Below are 12,517 nucleotides of genomic sequence, written 5' to 3'. Positions count from 1 at the left end.
ATCCAGCTGGCACAGCAAAGGACAGGCAATTAAAAGTGTGAAAGAGACTGAAGGAAATATTTCACCATGCATTTCCCCTTTCAAAGGTCTGGTTCTTTTACTTTGTGGGCTCGGCAGCTGATGTAAATGGCCCTCTTAGTTCAGATCTGGAGCTGAATTAGCCCAATAGTGCACAGCTGGGTTTATGAAATAAAAGTGGAAGTGTCTTTAAATCTAAAAGTGGTCATGGAAAGTTCCAAAGTTCAGAAAGCCTAAGAATAGAAGAGACAAATGGCAAGACGAAACAGAGTTTGCTTAACAATGAGTTTATTTATAATAGAACTAGCATGCTTGCTTTTGCTCTGCTGTCCTCTAGTCTCTCCCTTCTCAGAGGGTTTAGAAGTTCAGAGCTGAGCAGTTGCATACATTGCCAGGGTCTGAAATCTGGGGATGTAAGATGAGCCATATTTTAAAAGCATAGTCCATGTTGGGCATGCACCCATGGGCTAAGGGAAGCTGAGCAAAGACCCTTTCATTTTGTTTCAAAAGCAGAGGGTTAGCTGAGAACCAGTAAACCACCAGTGCTCATAAGAGTATTTACTGCAATAAGAATGCTTAATTTACTAAAAGGATAACAAGAAGTTCATTTTGGCAATGAGTACAAAAACAGGTCCTGAGGGCGTTTGAGAAAGGAGCAAAAGAGAAGATTTGACAACATAAATTATTTTTCCATGCCAAAATATGCTCTATGCTACTTTCTTTCTGTAAAAAGCTTAGACTTTAGACACTTTCAGTCTAAATCTGTCTTCTTGAACACGAAGTAAAAATAAAAAATAGGGTGACCTCGAGGCTGAGGTGCCATCTGCTTCCATCCTATTTCAGTATTGCAGACCTGTGCTGTGAACTCTTCACAGTGTGCGCTGAAATGGTATCCGAAACATGTTTCCCTTGCTTTTTCCTAGGGAAATTCCAGAATTCCAGTCCCTCCATGGCTGGAAGGAGAAGTCAGGGTAGCAGGATAGGAAATAAAAACATGTTTAAACATTTATAAGACCTAAGCTCCAAGTTCACTGCCATGCTATAAAAGCCTGTGGTGCGGAGAGATAGAAAAACTGTTGTAGAAATGCATTATTCTTGCTGTTTGGATGTTACATGGAGTCCCTTTCCCTCCTCTTTGCTGACAAATAAGATTTTATATACCAGGGGTAAGGAATCCTCTGGTCACGTACTCCAAGCACGTCTGGCTCAGGGTTGCTTTGGAATAGAGGTGAGGTCAGAGAGAGCACGTCTCAAAGAGAAGCCAAATACTACCTGTGTGGTAAGAAAGAAAACAGGAAATTTACTCCTGGACGGAGACAAGGAGGCAAGTGTTCCTGGGCCAACATGGCAGCTTGTTTGGCTGCAGATCAGAACGCAGGATGCAAATGGCACTGCAAATTTTGTGGGTTTGCGCTTTTTTCTTCCTGGTAGAGGCATGGTCAATATGAAAAGTTTTCTCTGAAGAGAAAAGGGCTAGGTACAAGTTAGTACCTGCACCACAATCATGGTGCTTTTGCTAACAAATTGTTGGGCTGGGTCTTTGAGTCATGCTTCGCTTGATCCTTCCCTGACACAAGCTTCTCTTGTGTCATTTTGCAGTCGTGATTCAGAGGGACACAATGTGCAGAAACAACTGTCTGGCTTTGCTAGGTCATCAGCTTTTATATGCAGCAATCCTAAATGGCGCTGATAGCTCTTGCAGCAAACTTTAACATTTACCCCATCTCTTGACTGGGCATAATGCAGTTCACTGAAAGCTTGTTCCACTGGAGTACTTCCTGGGGAAGGCATCGCTTTCCTTTCATATGGTAACATCAGTAGAAGTAACAAGTTGTTATTTAAAAGCATGGAGGGACATGGTGAGTGAAATGCAAATGCCTCAGGCCGGGGAAAAGGCATTAGGGTCAGTGGTGTCTGACAGCTGGCGCTTCTTTGAAAGACAAAGTCATTTGAGGTGAATATTAAAAGCCTGGGTGTTTACTCGTGGTTCAAATTTCAGGTTCTGTATCTTTGAAGAGAAAAGGGTAATTCCAGCCGTTGGGAAACCTGATCCCTGATGGAGGTGCTCTGCCTTTAATAGAAGTGTTCTGTTTTGGGACTGCTGCTCACAAATTCCCTTATTGTGAAATTTTCCAGTCAGCCCCTTTCTGCAAGTTTCTTCAGAAAGAAAGCTGACAGGGTTAAGGATAATCTTGATCAGAAGTTCAGTGTGTGCTGTGGGCATCATGTCTTGCTAAGCAGCTGTAACAGAACACAGGGTGTAGTTTTCCCTGTTAAGTGTTTTGCACCGGGGATAAATGCAGGAGCAGCAGAAAGGTGACTACAGAGGCTGGCATGGTGGGTGGTGGTGGCATCCCTTGGCTCTGTGAAGAGCTGCATGTAATTCATGGCTCTGTGAAATCACCTGCCTAGCTGCTGTTGACTGAATTATTATGTGGTGATCCAGAAATCTCCAGCTGTGTTTCCCAGACGTGGCTGGTAAGAGATGTTGCTTCCTATGCTTTTTGTGCTCCAGCCTTGCTCCATTGTCTTTGGATAGTGAGGGTGAAGGAATATTCACCACACAGTTCCCCTCCTGAAAGGCTGCAGGAGGGAGCTGGAGGTGTTTGTCCCCGGTGGTAGGGGGGCAGGGTGTGTTTCTCTGGCCTGGTGGCCTGCTGCTGGCACCTGACACTGCATCTGGGGGCTGTGTTCAAACCACCCCGTGGCCTTGCTCCTTACCCGTGCACAGAGGAGCTTTCTCGAAGTAAATGCAGTGTGTAACAGGCAAGGCTCTGCCATGAGGGCAGGACGGGCAGCCCCTGTGGCACAAGGACAGGGAACTGACCTCACCTGTTCAGATCCCACAGCCTGGTGTGGCTCTCTCCCAGGGACCTCATGGCCCAGAGCAGAATGTGCATTTTGTGCACAGAGATTATACACGACATGGTGTGGTGTGTGATGGAAAGAGCATTTTTCTAAAATATTTGATAAAGAGAGCCTGTGCTGCAGAGGTTGGAAGCTGGGCAAAGGAGGGACTGGTTCATTGGAAAATGCCCATTTTGCATTTCCAGAAGGTGTAAAGAACTGTGGGTAAAGTTTCCTGTGACCAAGCTGCACTTATGCTAATGTTTTCTTGCAGCTTCAGAGACAATTTTTCTCAGAGAAGGCAACTGGAGTATTTTCTGGTACAGGCAGCTTAAATTCACCCTGAATTAGTGGAAAGCACTTAGTATGGTTGCATAAAAGATTAATGGATTAGGGCAAATATGGGTAATAACACTGAGGAACATCGGGTGTAGGACACATGCTCTAACAGCAAGATGTGAGTCAGTGAGCAATGACAGTAATAAAAAAAGCCAAGAGTGTGGTAATTTGATTCTTCGGCTTTTTTTTGTTGGGAGAAAAAGCTTGCCCTTTCTTATCTGAAACAAAGATCTTTTGCAAATATGCCCTTAAGACTGAAACCTTGACTGGCAGTGGCCTGCCTGCTTCTTCTGTGAGGTATTTGTGGCAGAGGGGAGGTGCTCAGAGTTATGACAGATATTTTATGCCACTTGGTTGCTGTAGGAGGCCCTCCTGCCTTGGCTCCATTTAGTGTTCCACATGGTGTTTGCCAGCAGGAGACATTTGGATGCATATTCCAAGCATGCCTGGCAAAAGGTGTCTGAAATTACAAGGACATAGAAGGGCCAGAGGGTGCCAAGGAACACTGCCAGCATAGGTAGCACAAGTGTCAGCTGAGCAGAAGAGTGCTGGAGACTTGGCCTTCCACAACTGGGGAAGAGGTGCAGTGGCATGGGCCCCCAAGGCTGCTCCCACTTTTTGGGGTTAGTCAGAGGGCCTCAGAGGACACATGAGAATGTTAATTTTCTCTCTGGGATAGATGCTGTATTGATCAAAAACACCTACAACTGCAGCTCCTTGGGGTTTCAGAAAAATCAGTCTGCAGTGTTTGTGTCTGTCTCATCTAAAGTATCTTCGATTCAGGTATTACTCTTGCAATAAGTTGGTCTTTGGGGGTTTCCCCCCATTTTGCACTCTTTGCTCATGGTAAGGAGAGCATGAATTTAGTTTTGTTCTGTTCTTAAGTGTACCAGAGATGTTGAGCTTATCTAACAGAAACAAGCCAGGCGTGTGCTACAATGTGTAAATGCCACCAGAAGCACTTTGTCCTTGTCCTAGAACAGAGAAAGAAAAAACAGTTTACAGGGTGCTGTAATGCTACTGACTCCAGGTCACCTGGTGGTATTTTGAATCATGATGAAGCTGTAGTTTCTCTGTCATTCTTCTTTTCTCTCTCTGCTTCTTATTTACGCCACAGCTTCATCAAAAGTGAGAGAAAATTAATCAGAGCAGGCTAGGGATAGTTCTCCTGACACTTTAGACACTGCATTTGCACCCTCACTTGTTCAGTGATAAAGCCAGCTTAAGGATTTCCCAAATTGCATTTCATGCCCTGTGTTGGCTCTGGCTAAGATGGAGCTAGCTTTTTCCACAGTGGCCCATATGGTGCTGTGTTTGATTTGTGACCAAAACAGCGCTGGCAGCACACCAGTGTTTTAGCTGTCACCAAACTGTGTTGCACAGCATCAAGGCTGCCTCTGTTTCTCACCCTGCCCTCCCCCACGAGCAAACAGGCTGGGGCTGTGCAAGAGGGTGAGAGGGGAAGCAGCCAGGACAGTTGACCCAGCTGATAAAAGGGACACACTGGATCCACAGCATCACACTCAGCAATAAAACCAGGAAGTTTCTTCCAAAGTAGCTGTTGCTTGGAGACTGGCTGGGCATCAGTCTGTTAGTGGGAGGTGGTGAGTGGTTGCCTTTGCATCACTTATTTTTGTTCTTTTTATTCACTACTAGACTTTTATGTCAAGCCATAAGTGTTTTTCCCATGGTTTCACCCTGCTGATTTTCTCCCTTATCCTGCAGGAAGAAGTGAGTGAGCAAGTGGCAGTGGGGGCTTCTCTGCTGCCTAGGATCAACCCACCACACTACACTTTCCCAGCTCACTCTCCAGTATCAGCAGCTTCTTTCAGAACACAATTGATCCTGTAATTAGTGAGCATTTTGTCCCAGGGAGGGGTGAAGTCCATGAGAGAGGGAGATGGTGCAGAGCTCTTTCGGCATCACGTCAAGAAAGGTCCAACAAAAAATGGCTTAATAAAATAGCCATTTTAATAAGATGGAATAAAGAGAGGAATCTGGATCTTTAATAGACCTTATATCCCTTCTGATGCTGAGCACCATGCTTTGGCTCAGCAATGAATGGAGCCTGCATGGTATTTTCCCATGGCACACTGTGCAGATCCTATCTGTGGAGACATCCCTCTATTACATATTTTCTTAAGAGAAAGCAGCTCTGCTCCTGAAGGTTGTTGAGGTGAGAACTTCTGGCTGCGTTGTTGGACATGGGCAAGGATGTGCAGGTGGATGGGGAGCTGCCTATGGGCATCTCTGCTGCAGCCAACTGCTGAGGTGACCTTGAGGCCATGGGACACACCAAAGACATCCCAAGAGCAGGTGGGGAAGAAATGATTGTAGCCAGCTGGACCAGTTTGACAGAAGGGTAGGCTGTGGGTTAAGCAGTCCTGGTTCAGCTTCTTACCTGTGTAGCTTATTACTCCAGTAAGAAGTTGAACCAGGACTGCTGTTTGGTTATTTCCCCACTCTGAACTTCGCCCATTGTTTACAAAGCTGTAATGGCTGTAATGAAGAAGGGTTCATGTATCTCTGCCAGCTGTCAGGCTGATTCCTGCTCTGGCATGTTTGCTTTAGTGTTTTTTCTCCACTTGTCTGTGGAGATGGTAGCAGTCCAAGTACAGAGAGGAGTCTAATCATCAGCCTGCATGGTCCTGGTTCCTGTTCCTCAGTGCAAAGCATGTGACTACTGCCCAGGGATGGGCTTGTAGGCTTGGGCATGTTTGTCAGAACTCCTCCTTGAAAGTGCAGAGGGTGTTCCACTCATGCTGATATTCACTGTTCTGTTTGCAAAGCCGGGCACAGAAGGAGAAAGGAAAAGTGGTGAAGATGTGCAATAAAACTGCATCTCCTATTAACGCTAGCTTGATTCTCTCCATCAGCTGCCAAAACAGGGGCTCACCAGTGCTAGAAGGGGCCCAGAGGTAACTTCTGGCTCCAGATGCAGTGGGGAAGAGGACAGCTGATTTAGTGATAATACATTATTGTAGGAATGGCCAATTTCAAGACACTTAAGACCCACTTACTTGTTTCATGAACAGTACAGTGAATATTTCTTTTTAATCTCCCCATGGCTGTAGTTGTAGAATGAGATTTACAATGTGATAATTGAAGGGAATTTGGTTACCATAGGGATTCACTTTATCCTTATGACGATATTTATTGTGCAATGTGTTCAAGGAGTGACTTAGAGCTTATCTGCAGTTTGGCCTATGTCTTGCAGGGACTTGCTAGGCATGCTTCTGTGCAACAGCATTTCTCTAATGTAGAATATAAAATAATTTTAATACTTACCTTTCAAAATCACTCGACAGAACAGCAGTTGGGAGACTTGCAGCAATCTGCTATTTTTGCTACTGCAGTAACTACAAGTGAAGCACCAACAGCTGTCCTCCTCCTTCTCCTCCTCTTCCTCCTCCTTCTGTAAAAAACTGTAGAGGTAGCTAAGGCTTGTCATGAAACTGGTCCATTGGGTGGTTCATTCTTGTGTCCTATTGGTCCCAGTGTCATCCTGACAGGAATATGGCCATATGGAGTCACCTGTAGAAATGGGGCTCTGCTTACTTTTATAAGTCAGTGGACCTATTTGCAAAAACTAAACCTTATATAATAATTTTTACTACCTGTATCAACGTTAAAAGCCCTTTGAAAACATCCCATGTCTGTTCACCATTTTCATCTTGCTTAAACCATATCCAAAGATACTACAGAAACATTTCTTATCAGATTTCTTAATCTAAAATAAATAAAAGTTCTCATTATGTCTGGAGGTTTGAGGACTACCTTGTGACCAAAATGTTAACTGCTAGAAGCTAGTTCATAACTAGGTGACTAGAGCTGTTCACATAATCAATTTCAATTCTCCTACAGCAGATGTCCTAAAAAGATTAATTTAGTCTTCAAGGATCTGGTGTGAAACTTTGCTTCTCTTTTCTGAATGGGTAATGTAGTTCTAGCAACTAAAGGTTTGTGGTTTTTTTTAAATGGGGGAGTTTTGCCAGTCTGTGTGGAAAAATAAATGCACCTGTTCTTTTTCTCCTCCCTTGAAATAGAGGATTGCTGTCTAGCAGTGAAGCAGTAGTGTTTCTAGGGTAGGCTCCGCTTTTACACCAAGGGAATGGTCCTTCTGAGCTCCCTCTCAGTTACTGTCTCCCAGTTACTTTATCTCCCAGATAAAGAAATCTACTTTGATATGAAGCCTCACAAGGCTCGTTCTTATGTGACTGCACTCAGACCTGCAGGTTGCGGAACTTTTCCTTGATGATGCAAGACTTTCTTCAATCACCTGTTATCACCCCAGGTTTAGATAAATTTCCTCCACGACACTCTCCTACTGGAGTCTTTCTGGGTCTGCTGTGGTTAGATGTTCGTGTGCCGGGCAGGGTGCTATGCTGGAAGCAGCAAGCACCTCATGATGGTACCACTACCAAAAAACCTGCCCCTGGCTTTTTAGAATATCCTGAGACCTGAAGGGTCCCTCCCTGACACTGGCACAAGATTTTGGGCAGCTGCTCAGCCCAAGGAGTTCAGCCAATCTGTCATTCCTCCTTCTACCCAGTGTCTGGTGTCACTGGTCAGTTTAGCTTACATCCATGGATTAACTCCTGAACAACTAGGACGTTTTTCAGTGACCAAAACTGGACTGTGTTCACACAGAAACGTGCTATAATTCAGAGTTTTTACCTGTACAGTTTCAAGTAAGGGAGAACAACCTAAGTTAAGGCAGTTGTCTGTTTCCAGTTGATTACTTTAGAATCTTAATATTGTGTACAATTTGTTATTGCATAGACTTAAGAGCATCCTGGAATAATTCAGGAAGCTAACCTGAAGATCTGGTGCCAGCCTGGGCTGTTTCTTCTATGCAGGTAACTATTACTTCAAAATACCTATTTTCTCAAGATCACTTCTCCATGATTTCTCAAAATACTTGTATTTACATGAACAAAAATTGGCTTCCTAATCTGGGCTACTCTTATTTGCAGCTTGAGGTTTGTTTAGACTGTTGTGCTTAAGGAAAAATAATGTGCTAAGGGCTCCAAGGAAAGTATGGAAAGAAGTTGGCATAACTGCCTGATGATAACAATGCACAAATGATATATGAAATATGAGCCATTAAATAATAAAATATGTTTTAAACAATGCAGTTTATACATAATTGGATTGTTCTACTCTCTCTGAATGAGTCAGATGCAATGAAATCAGGAACTTCAGAATTGTCATCCAAAAATCAGAATTCAAAACATCCGCAATGTATTTTTAACTTTGGCAGTCAAACTATCAGGTCTGTGTAATGGAACAGAGCTTTGTTCAAGTAGCAGAGCTGCTACTTCCTTGTAGGAAAGGTAAGTCTCAACATTATCACTGGTCACCTGATCTACATAGGAGGCTGTTTTGGATGTTGATAACGATGGTACTCCAAGAGTGTCTTTGACAAATACATTCTGCAGTAATGTGCAGGTTCCTGTGCTGCAAGAACTTGCCCAGTGGAAGAAATGGTTGCAGTTGAGCAAGGTGCTGCTACACAGGAAGCAAACAAAAGGCTTCTGAAGCCCTGAAACAGGTATTTCTGTTTTTAATTCAGCTCCTTTTCCCCTTTAAGACTCACAAAAAACATTTGCAGTTGCTGCTATAGAACACAAAATAATACATCACTCAGATGCAGGAAAACCCATCTCATTTCCTACCTGTCAGATGAGCAGCAGGGGAACTTAGAAGGTAGAAGGAAGCATGTCTGGGGTAGTATTATGGGGAGCCCAAGGAACAGCTTTGAGGACAGCTGTGCAGCCACTTGGATGCATGGTGGATGATCCATCCTTTTCAGTGTGGCTGAATGAGGTGGATGCAGTGTCCATGCTGTCATTCTACACACAACATCTGTGTGCAGCACTTGTCCTCTGCTGGCCCTGTGTGAGTAGCAGTACAGACTCCCTGGTTACTTTGGGTCTCCCCTGCTTTGGGTAGAAGATGCACATTTTCCCTCCCCAGCCACTGCAGTTCTGAGAGCCACAGAAATCAGAGAATCACAGAATCACAGAATGGTTTGGGTTGGAAGGGACCTTAAAGGCCATCTAGTTCCAACCTCCCTGCCATGGACACCTTCCAGTAGACCAGGTTGCCTGAAGTCCCATCCAACCTGGCCTTGAACACTTCCAGAGATGGGACATCCACAGCTTCTCTGGGCAACCTGTTCCAGGGCCTCACCATCCTCACAGTAAATAATTTCTTCCTAATACCTAATCCAAATCTACTCCCTTTCAATTTGAAACCATTCCCCCTTGTCCATGAGGTGTGACGGAATTTTCCGTAACTCCTGAGGAGCAGGACCCGGGGCGGCAGCTCAGTGCGGCCTGCGGGGGAAGGCGCCCACGTGCGCCTGGGAGAGCCGAGTACCCTCCAGGGTAGAGCCGCCCGCCGTGTCCGGGTACCGCCCGCGGGCGGCAGCCGGGAGGAAGGGGAGGAAAGAGCGCGGGCCGATGCGGCGCCCGCTGCCGCCGCTCTCCGCTGGAGGAAGGGGCGGCCCCGGCGCTCATTGGCGGAGGCGCGGCCGCTTGCGGTGCGTCACGGGCCGCCCTGGCCGCCGCTGCCCGCCCGCGGAGCGGCGCCGGGGGGATGGAGGCGAAGGCGGCGGCCGGAGCTCGGGGAGCAGGTGCGGGGCGGGCGGCCGTGTGTGTCCGCGGGGCGGGGAGAGCGCGGGTGGGCGAGGGAGGCGGAGAAGCCCCCTCGGAGACACGACCCGGGGACCGGGCGGAGGTGGTGGCGGAGCCGCGTGTCCGCGCCCTGTCCGGCCGCTGGCCGCTCTCCTCAGCGATGGAGTGGCGCGGCTGCCGTGCCGGGGCTCGGCTTCCCCTGCGGAGCGCCGGGCTGGGGCTGGGGCTGGTCCTGGGGCTGGGGCGGCCCCGACCCACCGGCGGTAGGGCGGTGGTCCGGGCTCGCCAGCGCCCGGCTGGTAGCGGCCGGAGCCGCCCTCGGCAGAGCCAGGCTCACGCTCCGTCCCTTTCCCCAGGTGCGGGCCCCGCGGGAGAGGGCGCAGCCATGGTGCCGCATCCCGGCCAGGAGCCCGCCCGTGGCTAGAGCCGGCCCCGGCCGGAGAGCTGCGGCGGGGCACCCTCAGCCTGAGGGCATCCCTCAGCCTGAGCGCCTCCCCGCGCGCCCCCGGCATGGAGCCGGGCGGCCTGGAGTGGCTGCTGGTGCCCATGCAGCAGCTGGTGTCGTGGGGCGCCGCGGGGGCCATGGTGTTCGGCGGCGTCGTACCCTACATCCCCCAGTACCGGGACATTCGGCGGACCCAGAACGCGGAGGGCTTCTCCACCTACGTCTGCCTGGTGTTGCTGGTCGCAAACATTCTGCGGATACTTTTTTGGTAAGTTGGCTGTGTTTCTGCTCAGTTCTAAAGGTGCTTGCTTGCAAGCTGTAAAGCTTTGATTGTAATATTTGAGGAAATAATGTTTTACGTACATTTTCTCTTCTCTCGAAGATCTAAATGCCGTCTTTCTATCTGTGTGAGTCTATTTTAAGTAGAATGAACTGGGCTCGTGAGCGTGGTCTATTTCCCTTGCCAGATCTGATTATCAGTGCTCTGATTTCCAAGATGAAACTTTTTAACTTGTTGGTAAAGAGGTTTATGCTAAGTCGGGTTTTTTTCTTGCTGACTGTATTTTACGTTTCTCATGCTCCCCTAGCTCCATATTCAGAGTGAAAGCCTCGGTCCCACTTATTCTAGTGTCTGGTTGGCATTAACGTCACTGGAACACTTGCCATATATTCTTGCATTTTCCTGGGATGCCAGCTGTCTTCAGAGGGGTTCACTTGTAGATCTTCATGCACAACTACAGATGAAAGTACTCATTCTTGGATAAGCAGGCAAAAGATGTGCTGCCTTTCAAAAGCAAATTTCTTTTGCTTTCAACACCACTTTCAATACTTAAGAGCAAGCTTGTTTCCATATTTAGGTCTTGTGCTGCTGGACAAAGAAAATGTTATTAGGGCCTGATTTCTGTGAATCAGGGGTATTAACAGCTTGCTTGTTACTTTTAATTATACAGATGCTACACCACTGAGAATGTACTTGGGAAACCAAAGACGAAATGGTCTGGGCAATTACTGCAACTAAGGACAGTTATTCTGTGATTCTGTTTTCACTACAAAATAATGCTTTGTAATCCATAAGGAACTCATAGGTAAAAGGCTGCATCCTTTTGTTGGTTTCTAGTTTCTTTTTAAAGAAACCTCCTCTGACTCTGTATAATGGCTTCCTGGATTCTGCTACAGCAAAATGCAACATGTAAGTGCTGTCCTGGAGTGGCAAAACTGGAGACCCTTTCAGGCACCACGAGCTGGCAATCAAACAGAGGAATCATCACTAGATCAGAGCTACTTGTTGCATTGGACCTGTATTTTCCTCAGGAGAAGTGTATAGAGAAAGCAGAGGGCAGAAGGAAAGTAGAGGAACTGGCAGGAGGAGGAGAAGTGAAAAGCCTGAACTGACAGTTTGAGAAAGAAAAATAGTCATATTTTTGGGTTTACTGGAGGTAGTCAAAATATACAAATGACTTATATCTGAATGGAGATGCTGGCAGTTTCTAGGTAACTCAGGTGAGTGCATCTGTTAAGTGAGACTCAGACTATGGAAGAACTGAGAGATCTTTAATTTGAGTTGATTTTAAGTACATCTAGTTAAAAAATGTGCAAAAGTATAAATGCTGCAAGTAATGAAAAGTTATAATTTATGTCAATGTTGAAAGATTTGTCAATACCTCAAAAGAGAGAGAATGCACTTCTATTGCTGCAAGTATGTAATTTTTTTAATGGGAGTATTTAAGCCACATAATAATATCACTCCCTGACGCGTGTAAGCGCTCCGTAGGCTCTGGTCACCCTGGAGCTTAGCATGGAATGGCTTCCCAGAGCACGTGCACAGGTGTGTCTGGCTGCAGGGGTAGTGCAAGGCTTGCTGCTGGCCAGTGGTACAGCCACTCTGGGGAAATACTGCAGGCAGGAGCCTACAGAAACTTTTCTGTCTGTACTTGCAATGAATTGTCTCCTAGTTCTGCTGAACTAAAAGACAAAACAGTACTTGCATAATGATAATTCAGTGTTCTCTGGGAGAGAATATTTTGCTTGTCTGCCTGAAAAATTCGGCATCCCTGGTAGTTAGTTATAAGTAAGTCATGAAAAAGCATCGAGGGTGGATGTTATCCTTGGGCCATCTGTATGATTAGAGGAAGACTGTGAACATGGTTAAAATGCACCTACAGAGCATCTTGGCAACTCAATTTTTGCATTAATTGGTTAATGTTACCTATGGCCAATGCATTATTTG

General features: G+C 46.4%; 1 protein-coding gene across 2 annotated transcripts in view; it reads left to right on the top strand.

Annotated features, from left to right (window-relative positions):
* Positions 1-9,745: 9,745 nt before the first annotated feature.
* SLC66A2 (solute carrier family 66 member 2) overlaps positions 9,746-12,517 on the top strand; it is a 66,003-nt gene continuing 63,231 nt past the window's right edge. For both annotated transcript variants that reach the window (XM_039549047.1, XM_039549046.1), the window contains exons 1-2: positions 9,746-9,844; positions 10,202-10,558. In XM_039549047.1, coding sequence (XP_039404981.1) covers positions 10,356-10,558 — 203 coding nt within the window. In that variant the 5' untranslated portion in view covers positions 9,746-9,844; positions 10,202-10,355. The remainder of the gene's footprint in view (positions 9,845-10,201; positions 10,559-12,517) is intronic.

The sequence above is a fragment of the Corvus cornix genome, chromosome 2 (genome assembly GCF_000738735.6).
Source record: "Corvus cornix cornix isolate S_Up_H32 chromosome 2, ASM73873v5, whole genome shotgun sequence".
Classification (NCBI taxonomy): Eukaryota; Metazoa; Chordata; class Aves; order Passeriformes; family Corvidae; genus Corvus; species Corvus cornix.
The sequence above is the reverse complement of the archived record's forward strand: the minus strand, read 5'-3'. Positions and strand labels throughout refer to the sequence as shown.